The following is an 18,675-nucleotide window of genomic DNA, read 5'->3' on the forward strand; positions in this document are numbered from 1 at the left end:
GAAATACAAAAACATAAGAAAGTAGCAGCAAGTGTATGCCATTTTATTTATCAAACCTGGCCCACTCTGATCTCAGCTGTGCAAGTTCTCCATAGGCCTCAAATCCTTGATCTTTAAAAAAACTCCTTTCTAAGTACCCTCAATTAGATAAATTAGCCTCAGCAACCCTCTCAGTTTTAGATGACTACCCCCTAATCTGGTAAATATGTCCCATTTATGATTCTCCAGTTAGTGGAAGCATCTCAACACCTACCCTATGAAGAACAACCCCCCCCCCGCCCCAACAAGTTTCAGTAAGATCAGCTCTCATTCTTTTAAGGTCTAAATATATGGCTCTATTTTCATTTTCTTCAGTTGATTTTGAACACACATCTCTCATCACAGACTTACCTGATGAAACTTTTCAGCCTGCTTCCAGTGCTAGTATATCCTTCCTTAAATAGAGACCAAAACCATGCACAGCAATGCAAAACATTGAAAACACGACAGACACAAAACTTGTTTTTCCTCCAAGTTTTTAAAATTAAAATAAATTCAAAAATCACTGCTAATTTTATGTATTAAGTGTGATGTAACCTTTCAGGCAAGCACACTATCAGGTCAGATTTGCTAAATGTGGATAACAAGATTTTATATGGCAATTGTTCTTTTTAAATAAAAAGCTGGGATCAACAATCGGTAAAAAATTCATTGTCTTTTTAATACCACATTTTTGAAATTGTAGTAAGAATATTTCAATGATGACAAAAGCAACATTTTAAACTCAATTATCTCAGACTAGGAGACAAATATATAAAATATAACATTATAGGACTTACAGTATTTACTTTTACCAAATCTTTCAGTGGTCAATTCACACCTTGCGATAATATTCCCATTACGTAATTATTTCTCGTTTCCATTACAGAATGCCACAATATAACTCAGGGTGTCAAGCAACACAATTTGAGCACTCTTCCGACTGCAATAAAAAATGACAATACTATTCTTATTACAATAGATATCCATCTTAAAATGTAGTACTGATTAACCCTTCAGGAACAATGACTTTAACTTCCTCTCTGCTATTTCAGAACACTCATGTAAAACGTTACACTGCATTTTTACTCGTTTTCTTGTGAATGCGTCAAGTATAAAACCAGCAGATAAGAATTTATACAGGTGTGCTAAGCAGTAATTTCAAAATGAGATTAGAGGTTGAATTAACCTCATTAAAAGAACCTATAAAAATTTAAGGTAGCATTCTATTGTTTAATGTAACCCTACTTAATTCAAGCAGCTGTTTAAAGTCTATAGTTAATGTTTATGTATTATAGTCAAAGTTTATAGGCTGAATTTATAGTTTAAACAGTTTATAGTCATAGTCATGAAACAAGGTTTTGACTCATAACATTGACATTTCCTTTTTTTTCAAACAATTACTGCTCAACCTGCAGAGTTTGTCTAGCAGATTTTCTGTTACTTTAGGAATATGTTCTAGTATAAAGTAAACAGCTGAAAGAAGCAGTAATTTAAATTTGAAAATTTCCTGTTTTAGATTCTAGTCTTAATGAGCCTATTTTACATTCTCACATTTTAGAACCAAGTTTTGGACAACTTATTTTAAGTCCTATCCTTCTGTTAGTTCTGATCTTAAACTGGAAAAAGGTGCATTGCAACCGCTTCTTTTCACATGATATGCCAATGATTTAGATGAATTGATGGTTTTGTAGCCAAGTTTGCAAACAACGCAATGAGAGGTGGAAGGGTGGGTAGTGTTGAGTAAACAGGGAAGCTGCAGGAGGACTTAGAAAATCGGTAGAATGGGCAAAAAAGTGGCAGATGGAATATAGTGAAGGGAAGTGTATGGTCATACACCCTGCTGGAAAGAATGAAGGTGTAGACTACTTTCTAAACGGAGAGAAAATACGAAAATCCAAGGTGCAAGGGGACTTGGGAGATCTTGTGCTGAATTCCCTAAAGGTTATGTTGCAGGTTGAGTTGGTGATAAGTAAGGCAAATGCAATGTTTGTATTCATTTTGAGAGGACTAGAATACAAGAGCAAAGATGTGATGCTGAAGCTTTATGTGGCATTGATCAGACCACACTTGGGAGTATTGTGTGAGCATTTTTGAGCCTCTTATCTAAGAGAAGGTATGCTAGCATTAGAGGGGGTCCAGAAGAGTTTAATGAAAATAATTCCAGGAATGAAAGGGTTAATGCACAAGGAGTGTTTGATGCCTCTGGGCCCATTCTCACTGAAGTTTAGAAGAATGAGGGAGGATCTCATTGAAACCTATTGAATAATGGAAGGCCTAGAGTAGATGTGGAGAGAATGTTTCCTACAGAGGTCGAGTCTAGGACCGGAGGGCACAGCCTTAGAACAGAGAGACATCCATTTTGAACAGAAATGAAATGGAATTTCTTTAGCCAGAGTGTGGTGAATCTGTAGAATTCATTGTCACATACGGCTTTTGAAGCCAGGTCATTAAGGATATTTAAAATGGGGGTTGGTAAGTTCTTGGTAAGTCAAGGCATTCAAAGGTTACGGGGAGAAGGCAGGAGAATGGAGTTGAGAGGGATAATGAATCAGCCATAATGGAATGGCGGAGCAGACAAATTAGACTGACTGACCCAATTCTGCTCTTATGTTTGATGGTCTTAAATGAGATTAGAATTGCATGTTCCATCAGGAAGCTTAGCTGCAATGGGTAGAGAAGGACTGGTTGCATTTAATGTTTTTCACAAAGCTTTTAAGAGAAGATATGCAGGTGCACTGATATTAAAGGACAGAATACTACCTTAAATATGTAGTAGAAGTGGTTAGGATGCTAAGTATGATAACTTGTCATTAGGTAAAATGCACGAGGAAAAGTATTACAGGGCTGGCCAGGATAGGATTGACATGAGAATGCAGGGAATAGAATCCTTCCACCACTTCAAGCACGGCAGTGAGTTTTCCCTAAAGATTGCCTGCATGAACAGAATGATTTTAAGTGACACAAAATATTTTAGTTAAATTACATGGGGTCATTCGGGATTATTTTAATCCTCCCCATATGCATTAACATATCATGTTCAATAGTGAGGGACAATAGACTGGGACTTCCCAAGCTTGAAGTTCAGATCCCCATAGAAATAATGAGGAAGCTGAACAGATTTTGGTCTCCCTCTACAGATGTGAGTTTAGATTATATCATTCTCAGATATATGAGAATCTTACTTAATGATGTCAATTTAGAAGTTTTTTTTTAAACTCCAAGTGGCTTTGATAGAAATTTTAACAAGTGGAAAAGCAGGGAGCTTGACACCTGGGCCTGGCCGCCACATCAAGGAACATGGCTGAGCCTGCACAATTATTGGGAACAGGTTTTATTCTTCTAATATAAAGGGGGAATTAGATGCCAGATAATGGCTTATGAAATTTGTGGGAATTGCAACGTTTATGAGATTTTTCTTCCAAGTTTCAAGAACCGCACTTTGAGGAACTATTGATATTTTAAAGTTTGTTTTTTTGATTAACTCAAGTCAGTGGTGATTGTAATTTGTAAAAAAAAACCTGTGGTTTTCAGTTTATAGTCTTTTGTGATGTTTTAATCTGGATAATAAAAAATTTTAGTTTTAAAATCTTTAATTCTCCAAAACATTAAATAACGTGAAAAGTATTAACCAAATGGTCTGAACACTGCTGTTTTTCCTATTGGTGGCTTTTCACATGACTGACTTCTTCCCCTTATACACATATTTTTAAAAATCTGTTCATTGATTCTTGCATTCCATCTTCTGATAGTACATGTAGACAAACTTATGTAAAAACTTGAGCCAGATAGCTAACGCATCTGCCATTGGTATAATTCATAAAAATGGTGACTTTTTAATTTGCTGGATGAGAGAGGGCGATTGCTGGCTCCTGGTGCTGCAGTCGATTTAGAATACTGCTTTGCTTTAGCGTTTGCAAATTCGAGATGTCTTCTGCAACAACAGGAATGTCTGTTGTTTGGTTGTCAGCTGTAGTTTCATTCTCGCAGTCAGATAAAGAGCAAAGCAGAGCATCATTTTCATATGTAGGAAAGTAATACCTAAAAATAGAAATAACAAATAATTTAATCATCTTAACAATGTTATGATAATAGCTCTGAGCATATGTAAATTCATTTTATGCATACTTTTGAGGCCACATGCATTGTGCAGAGGGAAATAATGCAAATAAAGGCCTACGAGGCCAACAGTATTACCACTTCAATTATACATTGTATGTTCACATCATAGAGAACCAGAGAAAGGTTTTAGATGTCTGTTTAATTTAATCTAACGTACAGCCTTGAAGTCAGCATAGTTTTGTTTTTAAACATGCAGAGAAAGTTGATAACAGAAACGGAACAGAATTATTATGCACATTTTTTTCCTGAAATCACCAAGTTGCTGGAGCGCTTTGTCAACTTCAGTGCTGTACAAGAATGGTGCTCCTTGGCACCTACTGCAACAGGTTTGACTTTTTGTCAAATGAATCTGACTTAAGAAGAAAATCACTTTTGCGATGAATGTCTCCAAATGAAATCACTGTTATGCAAAAAAGTGCTAAATGCTTCACCATTACTTTTGTGAAAATTGCTATTTTATTTTTAATCACAGATATATAATGTCCTGGAAGAACTCCAGCAAAGACAGACACAATCTGACTCTTCTGTATCATGTCAATTCTATTCTAAAGGTAAATCTTCCAAATAACACTTGATGCTCATTACCTCTCACTGTAGTCTCAGATACTTTTGCAAAGGTTAAAGATTGTCAATTTTAATTCACTGTTGGTAAATTTAAGAATTTTACACATTCTAATGGTCGGACAGTAGCATAGCAGCATAACGTTTTACAGTGGCAGCAACCTAGGTTCAATTCCGTCGCTGCCTGTAAGGAGTTCGTATCTCTTCCCCGTGACCTCATGGATTTCCTCCGGATGCACCCACTTTATAAAGAAGTTAGGGTTAGTAAGTTGTGAAGCTGGAGCATGGTGACACTTGCAGACTACCCCAGCATATCATTGGACTGTGCTGTTCATTGAGATGTACAACACATTTCACTGTTTTTAAATGTACTTGTGACAAATAAAGCTAACGTTAGGATAGAGATCTTTACCTCAAACACATTTCAAAACCTTTTCTTTCAACTTGGTTTTCAGTTTATTGTTTGTTGCTCTTCTTGTCTCTGGGATATAACACCACAGTAATTTTATAAGCATTTTTGCTATAAAATAGTCCTTTCATTTTATTTCAGCTACCCGACTGGAAAACAGTAATTGCTTCGACTGATTTATTGCTAAGGTGGGTAGTGTAGATTCAATATAAATTTCAAAATTAGGAAGTGTTTATACAGAAGAGACAAGGAAAATACATGCATAAAAAGGAAGCCGAATAAACAAAGGTAGGGTTAACGCAACTGGGAAAAGTTCCGCAGGTGATATTTTTCCCCCTCTCAGAGCAATTTCTCATGATCTTGAAACACATACCTAAAAGGATGGAAGTACAATCAACAGCAACTTTCAAAGGGAAATTAAAACAGTAATAATTCCAAAAATCTTTAAATTTCTAAGTTACTGGAATAATTTTTCAACTTTAAGGCTATGAGAGCAGAGCAAATGTGCGGAAGATGAAATGGGTCAAATGGACTTAAGTAGAATTTTAAGCCAGTTTTATTCAAATCAAAACTAATTGTAATCTTAATTAAAAATAGTAATAGTAATCAAAATTAAGATATGGCTTGCTCAAAGCAGCCAAATGATGTAATTAGGATGTCAATCTTGGTGACACTAGCCTAGGAGCGAACACTAATGTTCTTCTATTTTGGCAGATATTGCAGAGGCAGTTTTAAAAGCATTGTTCCAATACTTCAAGCTGACTGCTATCTCAAGAACATATAGGAAGCCAGGAACCATTGCTACCCAATGAACCATAAGTTTTGCACCAGGTTTGCGTTCTTGAAACAATTTTCCATCAGTCAACTAAAAGCTGTGGTGCTGCATTAAAGGTGATGGTAAATTTCATCATCAATAGTGCTAATGCATTGAAGGTGTGCTGGAAACCGGAAGGAGAAATAGAAACATAGAAAAATCTACAGCACAATACAGGCCCTTCGGCCCACAACGTTCTGCCGAACATGTCCCTACCTTAGAAATTACTAGGGTTACCCATAGCCCTCTATTTTACTAAGCTCCATGTACCTATCCAAAAGTCTCTTAAAAGATCCTAGTGTATCCGCCTCCACTACCGTTGCTGGCAGTCCATTCCACGCATTCACCACGCTGCATAAAAAACTTATTCCTGACATATCCTCTGTACCTACTCCCCAGCACCTTAAACCTGTGCCCTTTTGTGGCAGCCATTTCAGCCTTGGGAAAAAGCCTCTGACTATCCACATGATTAATGCCTCTCATCATCTTATACACCTCCATCAGGTCACCGCTCCTCCTTCGTCACTCCAGGGAGAAATACTATGTTCTGTCATCATGTTTGAAATCTAAAGTAATACTGAACTGGAAATACTAAACTGAACTGTTTTAATTAATACTTACTGAGGTTGATCCCAGGCAGATTTATCAAGCAGTGACATAATATGGTCTGTTTCCGTCATGTGATCTACAACTTCTGTTTTTGAGTTGAATGCTTCTCCACACCTGCTGCATCGGCGTTGGTGAATCTCTCTTCTTATAAAGTTTACTAATTTGACCTGCTGGTAGAAGTTTAATCCTACAAAAAGTGGAAATAAACTTATTGTTCTCACATATTCAGCATAAAATTTGACATGGTGTGAACACCAATTATTAAAAAATAACAAGACCTGTCCTCAATTTTTAGTGATTACATTTTATCTGCAGAGTGCAGCATTTTCCACCAGCTCAAAACATTTGCTAAGGTCCCCAAGGATAAAGGTTTATTTCAATATAAATACAAAATTCAGTGTAAATACTTGGGAATTATCAGCAGTTGGGAAATAATAACTTCAATCAAGTTGCAACTTCAACAAGCATCAGAAAGTTCTGGAAGAGGAATGCTGCATTGTTTTCTCCTCATCCAGTAATGCTCTAGCCAGTTTTAAGACGAGAGCAACCAGGCAAAGTAGTTAATTTTAGAATCCTCTGTCACACCCAAAGATTGACTTACTGATTTCTGGTAATGCATTGTTAAAATCCCTCATGTAATTCATTGATCATTAGCCCACACAAGCTTCATAGGCAATCTTACCCAATCCTTTAATAACTAAGAAGGATTTCCTAAGGGATCCTGCAATTAATTTTTGATATACAGTACTTCCAATTATACTGCTGTAGCCTGAATGCAACTGTAGTTGATAGAATTACATTAGATAAACCTATAGGATTGAAATCAAGGTTTGAAGTTGTACGTCTTCTACCTTCTTGATACACGTTCCTTGTGGAAAATCACAAGGAGTAAGTTCACAAAGGATGATTAGACCTCTTCTGCAATAGATACTGCCAAAATCCCCTTGAAGAACTTAAAAAGCAGCAAAGAATAATTTCTTTTTGTTCCCTGTAAAGGCTTCGTGACAAAATGCTCTAGAACAGCTGTAGGCTCTAACTTTGTTACAGATTAGGAGGCACACAGAAGAGATAATGGAGTTGATGCTTCCTTGGCACTAAGTGCTGAGGTCATGAAGTGGCTTGACTGACTCTAATGGACTTAAAGTCAGCGGTGCTGCATTGGTTTGAGACAGTGGAGTTTGTTGGTCTAGTTGAGAAAGGTTGGTCATAAAACTTGAGGATTAGATTAACTTTACTTCACATTTCTAATTCCCTCATCTTCACATTTTCACTTCCTCAGCTGTTCTCCACTTGCAGGAATAAACTATTGACCAATTTTCAAACAGTCAAATAACTTACAATGATCCCTTAATTACACCTCCTCCCATTCAGCCTCCAGTGAGGATTCCATTCCGTTCTCCCAGGTTTCTCCAGTATGTGCATTCTGACAATGCCAACTTAACCACCCTTTCTGGCATGAACTAGACAGGCCAAGGGGCCTGTTTCCATGCTGTACTTCTCTATGACTCTCTATGTCTTCTTTCTCCAACACTATTTGTTCCTATTTCACCACGAAACTTGGCAGTTTCTACCTCTGCCTTACTTTCTCTTCCTCTCAAAACTACAATAAACATCCCTGTTCCTGCCTCTTACCTCACTGGACTCCAGATTCAAAAGACAAACCAAGGCTTTACCACCATCTCTTGTGCAATACCATATCTTCCTCCGTCCCCCCCACATCATTCTATATGATCAACTCCCTCTGCAACATCCTGATCTAACCTGAACATCAGCCCCAACATTCTTCTCCCTTTCCTATAGCATCTTCTGAAGTTTAGTCTGTCCTTGGTTATCTCATTCCAGGGCCCCAAGCAACCATTACATGTGGATCAAACATTTCCTCTGTGTGGGCAAGGTTACGTACAAACTGAATGATTGATTTGTTACGTATTGTTCAGTGCTATTGCGACTTTGTTTCCAGTCACTTACCTCCTGTGGCCACTCTCAGCTTCACCCTCGGTTTCAACAACATCCCAGTCAAGCTCAAAAGAAATTCACAAAGTATTCCACCTTTTAATTCAGCTCAGTTGGACAACTGATGCAGGTAATTATTTTGCTGTGATATTTAACCATCCCCAACTTGCACTGCCAAACACCTTTCCTTGTTTCACACAGACAAACCACCTCTCACCTAACCACTCACTTTTCAAGGCAGACACGAAAATTAAATAAACAACATAGAAGTAGTGACAATTTTAATCAGAGGCATTTTAACATGAAAAATATCTACCACGTCGAGGGACTTTGGAGTCCACAGAGCCTTGAAAGTGACAACACAGTTAGATACAGTATGGAAGGTATAAAGGATACTGGCATTTGTCTTCATTCATGGAGACAGGGTCTACAGAAGTAGAGAGCTTGTTCTCTAAATTTATAAAATCTTGGTCGGACCTCAGCTGGAGTATGCAGGTCTGGTCACTAAGGGCATAGGAAGGATGTGGAAGAGCAGGAGGGGGTGCAAAGGAGTTTCAGCAAGTTGTTAACTGGAATGAAGCAGTGGCCTTGCAAATCTCCTTTCCACCCTCAATACCGTCTAGTATCTGTCATTTTTTCTCTTGGAACAACACTGATTATCTACTCAATTGAAGCCTCTCGTTGTACGTATATACTTCTGTCAACTAGCCGCTTGGCTTCTGACACTCGAGAGAAACAACCCATGCTTATAGCTAATACACGCCACTCCAGCATCCTGGTTAACTTTTTCCTGCACCCTCCCCAAGGTCTCCACATCCTTCCTTTATAGTACTGGTGACCAGAACTGCACACAATACTCCAAATGTGGTCTAACCGAAGTTTTATACATCTGCAATACAAATTCCCAACAACTTTTATACTCAATCGCTGACTGATCATTGAAAATACTGTAAATAAACATCTCATGAGGAAGTAAACAATACCTACCCATTTCAGACTTCAATTTGAGAAGGTCAAAATGATGTTCTGTCTACAAAACAGATTAGAGAAAGTTAAATATTATAAACTACAAAGGTGGGATAGAATGTAAATATTCAGATTAAAAATATAGATACGCAGATACAATACAAGTGAAATTCTAATTATGTGGAACTATAAGATGAACAAAATAAATCGATGATGCAATTTATTAGTGGTATAGTGGCTGTAAATCTTTTATCGAATCAGCACTCTCTGAACCCCTGAGTAATCATTGTCATTTGCAGTGCAGTTCAGAAGCACATTATTTTACAACAACCCATCAAAGCATACTCATTTAGGTTCTAGGAGACAAGCTCAGAGCCGACTCAATGGGATCTATTAAGTATTAAAATAGCGCCGGAAATATAAAATTATGATTAAATAGTGTCACTGTAGCTTTATGAAATAAAAATAAAGCATGACAAATCAAAGAGAAGTTTTGGAAGTAATTGGTGGCATGGGCAAGAGGGAACCAGTAGATATGGTATATTTGGATTCTCAAATGTGCCATACAAAAGGCTTTTATACAAATTACTGGCTCTTGGGATAGAAAGCTGCACACAAACCTAGATAGAAAACTGGTTAAAGGACAGTATAATATGTCAGATTGGTAGAATCCAGAGAAATGCATGCCTCAATTTCTAATTTCTTTGCAGACACAAGAGGCTGCAGATGCTGTAATCTGGAACAACAATGAGGAACTCTGAGTCTGGCAGCATGTGTAAAAGACAAAGGTCACCATTTGAGGTGGAAACTCTGCATTAGGAGTGAATACAGAGGGGAGACAGAAAATATACAGAAGTGCGGGAGGGGTGAAGCAGGGACTGGAAGGTGATAGGTGGAATGAGATGAGGAGGGTGACGATGGGCAGAAGGAGCCAGATGAAGGGACAGAAAGTTAGAGTTGCAGATGCTTAAAGCTAATACGCAAGGAAAATGTTAAGTGGAACCAGATAAGGGAGGGATGATCAGCAGATGGGAGTAGTTGGTGGAGGGTGTAGGCGAGTGAATGGGTGAAATGTGTGGATGATAGGCAGATGAAACCAGAAGGGGAACAAAACTGAGTTACAGGGACAGGTGGGGAGTTGGTTGAGACAACATGGAATTTGGAAAATTCAATGTTCAAACCTTTGAATTAAAGACTGGCCAAGAGGAATATGATGTGTTGTTTTGCTAGTTTTCATTTAGCCACACTCTGGCAATGGAAAAGGCTAAGGACAGGCAGATTGGTGTGGGAATGGGAACTGTGATAGCAGGCAACTGGGAGCTTATGACGGCCATTGCGGACAGAGCACAGGAGTACCATCAAGAGTCTTTGCTTGGTCTCACCAATGAAGAGGCCACATACAGAGCAACAATTGCAGCAGAATAGGGTGGGGGCTGTGCACATGAACCTTTGCCTCAGCTGGAAGAGTTGCTTAGGTGTAGGGACAACAGTAGTACATCCTGCAGTTGCAGAGGAAAATGCCTAAAACAGGGTGGGGAGATGGAGGGGAGGTGGGTTGGTGGTGGGTGGTGGAAGGGTTGAGCAAACTAGAGAATCAGAGAGGGAGTGACCTCCAGAGCAAGCTGGAAGGGATCCCATTGCAGGTGGCAGAAACCAAGGGTGATGTACTATAAGTGGAAGCCGGTAAGGTGAGAGGTGAAGAACATCTGTCATTGTCGAGCAGTGAGCCTATGGCTTTTTATTCCAGGACATCTGAAATCAGCAAATATATTTTCCCCACTACTGTGGTTGATGGAGACCTCACATGCATTTCCTCTATGTTCTGGACTTCTCCTACCTGAGGCTAAGGGGAAAATGGTGAGCTGGGGTAAGGAGAATGTGAAGAAGGTAAAGTCAGGTAGTTAGAAGGGGAGAATATTGCAGAGTTTGTGAAGTTGTTCGTTTGGGTTAGAAAAATTTGACCCAGAGAAAGAGTAAAGTCTTTATTCTAAGCATTAGCATTAAATCTTTGGAATTTTCTACCCCAGAGAACTCTGGATACTCAATCTGAGCACATCAATACTCAGATCAGTCAAACTTTGAATTCTAAAGGAAGCAAGGGAAAGGAGGATCAAACAGGAATATAGAGCAAGGGGCAGAATTCACCTACTCCTGGAGATGTACTCTTGAAGATATTTCACGTTTAAGAGCACAGTTGAATCTGAATATGCATTAGCAATTTTTAGGAATCTTGATGAGTGCAAATCCAAATTAGTGCTAATTTATGGACAGATGGTGTGATGTGGTTTCAAATACAACAGTAAAAAACTGCAGTATTTCACTTAGTTGTCAGTGAATACAAACTAAAACAATCCAAACTAACAGTAATTCCCTTCACTCTTCCCAATCAATCAATGAATGACTTCTGGTATCATCATTATATCAATTTTGAAACTAATGTCATTTCTGACCTAAATGAGTCTGCTGTATAATGGTATTTTAGCCATTTAATAACAAAATAATGAAATTATTCACTGTGGGCTAAAATATAATTAGATACTGAAAAACAGTGAACATTTTTTAAGTAATCAACTAATCATTTTCTTCAACTTCATTTATTTTAATTCATTTAAAAAAAAAATTACTTGTTCCATTTGTTTTTTGAAATGGTTTCTTTTTATGTTAGGCAACAGACATTAATTTATAAAGGCAGTCTGCAGACAGCTTAGCAGACTGGTTCACGCTCTTAACAAATTTTATGTTATTCTTTGACTTAGTTTTACCTTCATGTGAAGGTGTAGTTTTTCAGTTGAATCTTTTGCTTTTTCGCAGAAAAGACAAACAGCACACATTGGGTTGCCTTGCCAATCAGACCAATCACTGCAAATAGAGCATAAAAATGAGACAAAGATAAATAAACTGCATATCCACAGACTGAGGGAGCTCAAGAACTATGACAGAAGTCTAGTATGGGGAAATATGATGCCACTTGCTTTTGATCTGAGAAGGACAAATCGAAGTGTTTTCTCAACGGTGATTATTTTAGAGAATCAATTCATGTCTTCTAGTGTGACTCTGTGGTTTTGTGGTACACTACCTACAGGGAGAGCCAAGTCTATAATGCTAAGGTAATTCAACTTTATCTCTGTGCTGATCATCCCTATGAAAATTCCTGGTGCAAACTGATGCACAATATTAATGTTCTGAAAATACATGTGATAACATTTCCAGATTGCAGCACTTCTTCCCCAGTTGGTGCTGGCCAGGATTCTATTACGTTGCTTTGGATTCTGCTGTATAATGGCATTGCTTAGATTTTGCTGGAGGTGAAGTTATAATCTTGGTAACTCCAAGATAAATGGTCTGATGTTGCAAGAAATTTATCTGTTGCAGAAAGGATCCCAACTCATTCATGGACGGTCCCAAGCCTGGCTGTGATAGGAAGAGGGTCGGTCATGGGACGAGGAACCCTGTACCATAAAAACCCAGTGCTACAGAAACATCAACAGAAGCTCTGGGGACCTCAGCCCTGGGAGAGGAAGGATCTTTGCCTAGCAGTGAAAGATGGGTGACAGTGGACTCTGTTCAGGTTATGTTGGCAGCCTATGTCCCAGTAGTGGTGACAGGCTTAAGAATGAGAAAGGATTCTGCAGTTCTCCCAACACACATCAATGTTGCTGGTGAATGCAGCAGGCCAGGCAGCATCTCTAGGAAGAGGTACAGTCGACGTTTCAGGCCGAGACCCTTCGTCAGGACTAACTGAAGGAAGAGTTAGTAAGAGATTTGAAAGGGGGAGGGGGAGATCCAAAATGATAGGAGAAGACAGGAGGGGGAGGGATGGAGCCAAGAGCTGGACAGGTGATTGGCAAAAGGGATACAAGAGGATCATGGGACAGGAGGTCCGGGAAGAAAGACAGGGGAGGGGGGGACCCAGAGGATGGGCAAGCGGTATAGTCAGAGGGACAGAGGGAGAAAAAGGAGAGGGAGAGAAAGAATGTGTGTATAAAAATAAATAACAGATGGGGTACAAGGGGGAGGTGGGGCATTAGCGGAAGTTAGAGAAGTCGATGTTCATGCCATCTGGTTGGAGGCTACCCAGACGGAATATAAGGTGTTGTTCCTCCAACCTGAGTGTGGCTTCATCTTTACAGTAGAGGAGGCCGTGGATAGACATGTCAGAATGGGAATGGGATGTGGAATTAAAATGTGTGGCCACTGGGAGATCCTGCTTTCTCTGGCGGACAGAGCGTAGGTGTTCAGCAAAGCGGTCTCCCAGTCTGCGTCGGGTCTCACCAATATATAAAAGGCCACATCGGGAGCACCGGATGCAGTATATCACCCCAGCTGACTCACAGGTGAAGTGTCGCCTCACCTGGAAGGACTGTTTGGGGCCCTGAATGGTGGTAAGGGAGGAAGTATAAGGGCATGTGTAGCACTTGTTCCGCTTACAAGGATAAGTCCTTCCAGGTGAGGCGGCACTTCACCTGTGAGTCGGCTGGGGTGATCTACTGCATCCGGTGCTCTCGATGTGGCCTTCTATATATTGGCGAGACCCGACGCAGACTGGGAGACCGCTTTGCTGAACACCTACGCTCTGTCCGCCAGAGAAAGCAGGATCTCCCATTGGCCACACATTTTAATTCCACATCCCATTCCCATTCTGACATGTCTATCCACGGCCTCCTCTACTGTAAAGATGAAGCCACACTCAGGTTGGAGGAACAACACCTTATATTCCATCTGGGTAGCCTCCAACCTGATGGCATGAACATTGACTTCTCTAACTTCCGCTAATGCCCCACCTCCCCCTCGTACCCCATCTGTTATTTATTTTTATACACACATTCTTTCTCTCTCTCTCCTTTTTCTCCTTCTGTCCCTCTGACTATACCCCTTGCCCATCCTCTGGATTCCCCCCCAACCCCCCCGGTCTTTCTTCCCGGACCTCCTGTCCCATGATCCTCTCGTATCCCTTTTGCCTATCACCTGTCCAGCTCTTGGCTCCATCCCTCCCCCTCCTGTCTTCTCCTATCATTCTGGATCTCCCCCTCCCCCTCCCACTTTCAAATCTCTTACTAACTCTTCCTTCAGTTAGTCCTGACGAAGGGTCTCGGCCTGAAACGTCGACTGTACCTCTTCCTAGAGATGCTGCCTGGCCTGCTGCGTTCACCAGCAACTTTGATGTCTGTTGCTTGAATTTCCAGCATCTGCAGAATTCCTGTTTGCAGTTCTCCCGTTGCTTCTGTGTCAGTTGGGTAGAAAGGCAAGTGGAGAGCAGTACAAAAATAACTGCTTTGCTATTTTGAGGTTTGCCACCTCACTGAGAGAAATACAATCAGAACAAAATTGTCAGCCTAAGTTTTTTGGCTGGATTTTTGTGGCAAGCAAGTTATATAAATAATGGATAAAACATGTCCAAGCACAGATTTGAGTGGGAGCCCATTTTGTATATATCATGTCAAGGTGTATTGGTCTCCAAGATATATACACACTGGAGCTTCTGTTTTGAATTTCGGACATTGAACAGCTTGAAGAATATGCTGGCTTTGAAACTGATACTGCATACTTTCACCATTATTATAATAGTATAACATTAGGATAAGATGAATAAATCACAGCAAATTAGGCCAATGAAAAGATTTTGTAGTGGATTAAGTCCTATCTGACACAAAGCTATCAGATGTCAGTCTTCACATCTTTATGATATAACTATCATGATTGTCATAAGGAAGTGTCCTTTACCCAAGCACCTTCTGTTTTTTTGATATTGACCAGTTATCTTTCAGACAGGCCAAGGAGTGCTTATTCCCTGACAACTCTACTCTGGTCATCTCCCTGTACAACATGCTTAAAGATCAATAACATTCATTCCTGCAGCAGGGTCTTGATAACATCCAGAATTGTAACAAACACTGAAGTGACATCCCTGTTACAGAAACATTTGGAACAAGAGATCTTCTTTGGCTTGAAATGGAGGTCAACTCTGCTGAATCTTACAATGTTAAGAACATTAACCAGAAGCTTCCCTGGCTAAAATGAACACTGAGGTCCATATAAATAAAAGTTGAGCATTCTGTCAGGTAGATCACCTCCTGACCCCTCACTGGCTGTACGTGCCTAGTGATTGATTACAGCAGTGTTTCTATAGAGAAGTGCTACTGTTCAGCCTTCCCCAGACCAGTCCACACGTCACCATTCTGGTTGGAATGCTGTTAGGCTGTCTCCTTTTGAAAAAAATAGTACACAAACAGAAGAGAAGTTCAGTGCACATCTCCATAAGTTTACCAAGAATGACAGAACGCTGGGAATTTTGTTCAAATTTATTCAATCCAAATTTCATCACAGCAACAGTGCTTAGCATATTATTCACACCCCCCCCCACCCCCGCCCCACCGCCTTTACTTTGGTCTGTCGTCGGCAATGTCATATGGAACACACCGACTGTACAAAAATATCAAAATGCAGCTTAAACCTGCTGAGCCAGGGCTTGTGGAAAAGACATTCGGTAATGAAAATCTTTGGCATGATATACAATTCTATCAATACTTCTGCTGAACACAGAGTAAAATTCTAACAGCATTATCCTTGATATTGTTAAATAAAGTGTACATTAATACTGCTGGATAAACCGTAAAAGATCTTTATCAGTAAAGGTATTGACCAGCCAGGTGTGGAGCTGAGAATTTCTGCATCGCAGCTTATAAAACTGATTAAACCGCAGTAAACACACCATGTGTGTGAAACACTATTTACAGTGTTATGAATCACCATAATATTGCAATGGCTCATTATGGTTATGTTACTCCCTGATACACTTGTGGCAGGTGTAACAATTTTATGTCAGAAAAATTAAAAATACCAAGATACCACTAATTTAACTAGTCAGTGTTCTGGCAGCTCCAGGTGTTAAAATGTAGCTGCATCCTCTGCCAATTCAGGGTAAGTTGTAAGACACCACTCCACCTCACCATGAAGGAAAATAAGCTTATGTCATCAGTTGGCCACTGGCCAATGAAACAGAGATATGAATTAAAATCCCAAAGGAGTCTGTAACCAATTCACATCCTTCCTTTCTCCTTAAGAAAGGATATGAGCATGAATTACTAACTTTGGATCAAATTAAAAGATACTCTTAATAAAGAAAATTGAATAAGGTTTAAGATATCATGCACTTTCTCTAAATAAAAATAAAAATAAAAAAAAGTAACAAAAACAAGGTGGTAATTTTGTAGTCTGTGGGCAATGAATTACAAGACTTTATTGCTGCTTTGTAAAACAACTGCAAACTATCATTTTACCACAGTAATTTTACTTAGAGTGACAACAAAAACAGTTTGAAATCAGATCACTACTTACTCATCCAGCTCTTCAATGATTTCACGGTCATCTTCAGACTGAACTTCCTCCCAGTTCTTCCCAAACTCCTGAAATAAGTCAACAAGTTTGCTCAATTCTAGGAGAAATCAAACATATTCAAGCTGTAGTAGTTAAGCTCATTCCTTCTGAAGTAGAATGATGCCCTGGAATGTTTGTGAGGATTCAGCCAATGTGCAGAGCAGCAGCGCAAGTTGACCAGTCAATTCATTGAAATCTTTTATAAGGCTTTACTTTTGTCAGATTACTTAATATAAATAAATTGGAATGCACATCAGCGTCCTTAAATTATTTTGTGGTGCGAGGTTTATTAGACAAGTTTAAAGAAAAATTATCTATTGATTTTACAAGTATAAACTTACATTGTGTTTAGAATGGAATTCATGTAATTGCACTTGCTGAAACAGCGTAAAAAATAAGGGAAAAACAAATTTGGTGCACTGTTATGGTAGCACCTCAGGTTTCAAATGATTGGATAAATTACATATTTGAGAGCACTAACAATAAGTTCTTTCTTTAAAAAGGGATAATTGGATCTATTTGAAGTGTGCTGTTATCAATTTGTCATGATATGGCTGTAAAGTAAACCAACAGCCTTCACTGGTAAGTATGTATGTGTAATTGGTAAACAGCAATACTTTAGACAGTTACAGTAACGTTACTACATGACTTACAAATGCATTCGGACTGTTAGAGCAATGCCAAGTTCCAAAACAAAGTTAATAACATTTAAAATGGCTTTTTACTATATTCACAAAGCTGTCTCTGAGTAGTTTAAAATATTAGGCATAATAACCTTTCATTATTATTGCTGATGAAATGAAAAACTGACACCACATTGACATAGTGTAAATAGAGCAAAAGTATGTAAGGAGTCTATTTGATACAGTTAGTGAGCGATGACAGACTAATGTCATGCATTGTAAAATTACAAGTTTAATGAACATGTTTTAGGAAGAGAATTAACAATTAGTTCTGCAAAAGAAACTCATTAGTCTTGCAGTGCAGTGCAATGTATTTGCTGAGAGACATGCCAAAAGCTTGGTGCAGCTGCCCTGAAGATCTCTATGGGTAAAGTCTACAGTCTGAGGCTCTTCTGCCATTGTACACCTTGGGGCCAGAAGCTATGTAGAAATGTTTGCTAAAGAAATATTTGCAAAGGATATCATGTTGAACTAAAGAATGGTGACATATATATAATCTACAAGTTTTAAAAATATTTTTAAAACAAAATGTAGATCTGAAAAGGAAAGTAATAGAGTAAAACATAATCTTAATTAAGAGCTTTGAAGCAAACCAGTACTGAACTATACAAATTAAATGTGTTTTATGTTCAATTAATTACCATCAGAAATGTAGTCATTTTTGTAATGCAAGAAATATGACAGCCAATTTGCACGCAGAATGGTCTTAAAAATGTAAGCTGAAAACAACCAAATTATCTATTTTAGTGATGTTGGCAGAGTCAGCAAGGATAATTTTCCTGCACCATCTAAATATACCATGTGACTAAACCAATGGGGCTAGGGGGCTGATATCTGATTGTAGTAGTAATCAGGGTGATCAGGGTGTGCAGTATTAATCATGCTCTGGTGTCTGGTGTGCAACTGAAAGCTGCAACCTGCTTTGAGGCAAAGGTCCTATCAACTAGCCCTATTTAAATGTTCCATGATTGCTGTCATATAACTAACATGTTTGGAACAATTCTAGATGAAATTATTTGCTTTGTTTTGATCAACACTCAAAAACATCCAGCATTTTGTGTGAGTGGCACAATTATTGTGTGTTATTTGTTAGAATTTTTCTGCTATTAACTCATTTAAGAGTTTAATGCTGGGGCTAATTGGAAGAAAGAGTTGATAATTTGTCT

General features: G+C 38.9%; 1 protein-coding gene across 3 annotated transcripts in view; it reads right to left on the minus strand.

Moving 5' to 3' along the window:
• Window positions 1-681: 681 nt before the first annotated feature.
• The window catches only part of znf277 (zinc finger protein 277), a 67,839-nt gene continuing 49,845 nt past the window's right edge, over window positions 682-18,675 (minus strand). For all 3 annotated transcript variants that reach the window (XM_063057886.1, XM_063057887.1, XM_063057888.1), the window contains exons 8-12: window positions 16,788-16,855; window positions 12,215-12,311; window positions 9,474-9,516; window positions 6,546-6,720; window positions 682-4,059 (exon numbers count right to left, since the gene is read on the minus strand). In XM_063057886.1, coding sequence (XP_062913956.1) covers window positions 3,855-4,059; window positions 6,546-6,720; window positions 9,474-9,516; window positions 12,215-12,311; window positions 16,788-16,855 — 588 coding nt within the window. In that variant the 3' untranslated portion in view covers window positions 682-3,854. The remainder of the gene's footprint in view (window positions 4,060-6,545; window positions 6,721-9,473; window positions 9,517-12,214; window positions 12,312-16,787; window positions 16,856-18,675) is intronic.

Source organism: Mobula hypostoma, chromosome 9 (genome assembly GCF_963921235.1).
Source record: "Mobula hypostoma chromosome 9, sMobHyp1.1, whole genome shotgun sequence".
Classification (NCBI taxonomy): Eukaryota; Metazoa; Chordata; class Chondrichthyes; order Myliobatiformes; family Myliobatidae; genus Mobula; species Mobula hypostoma.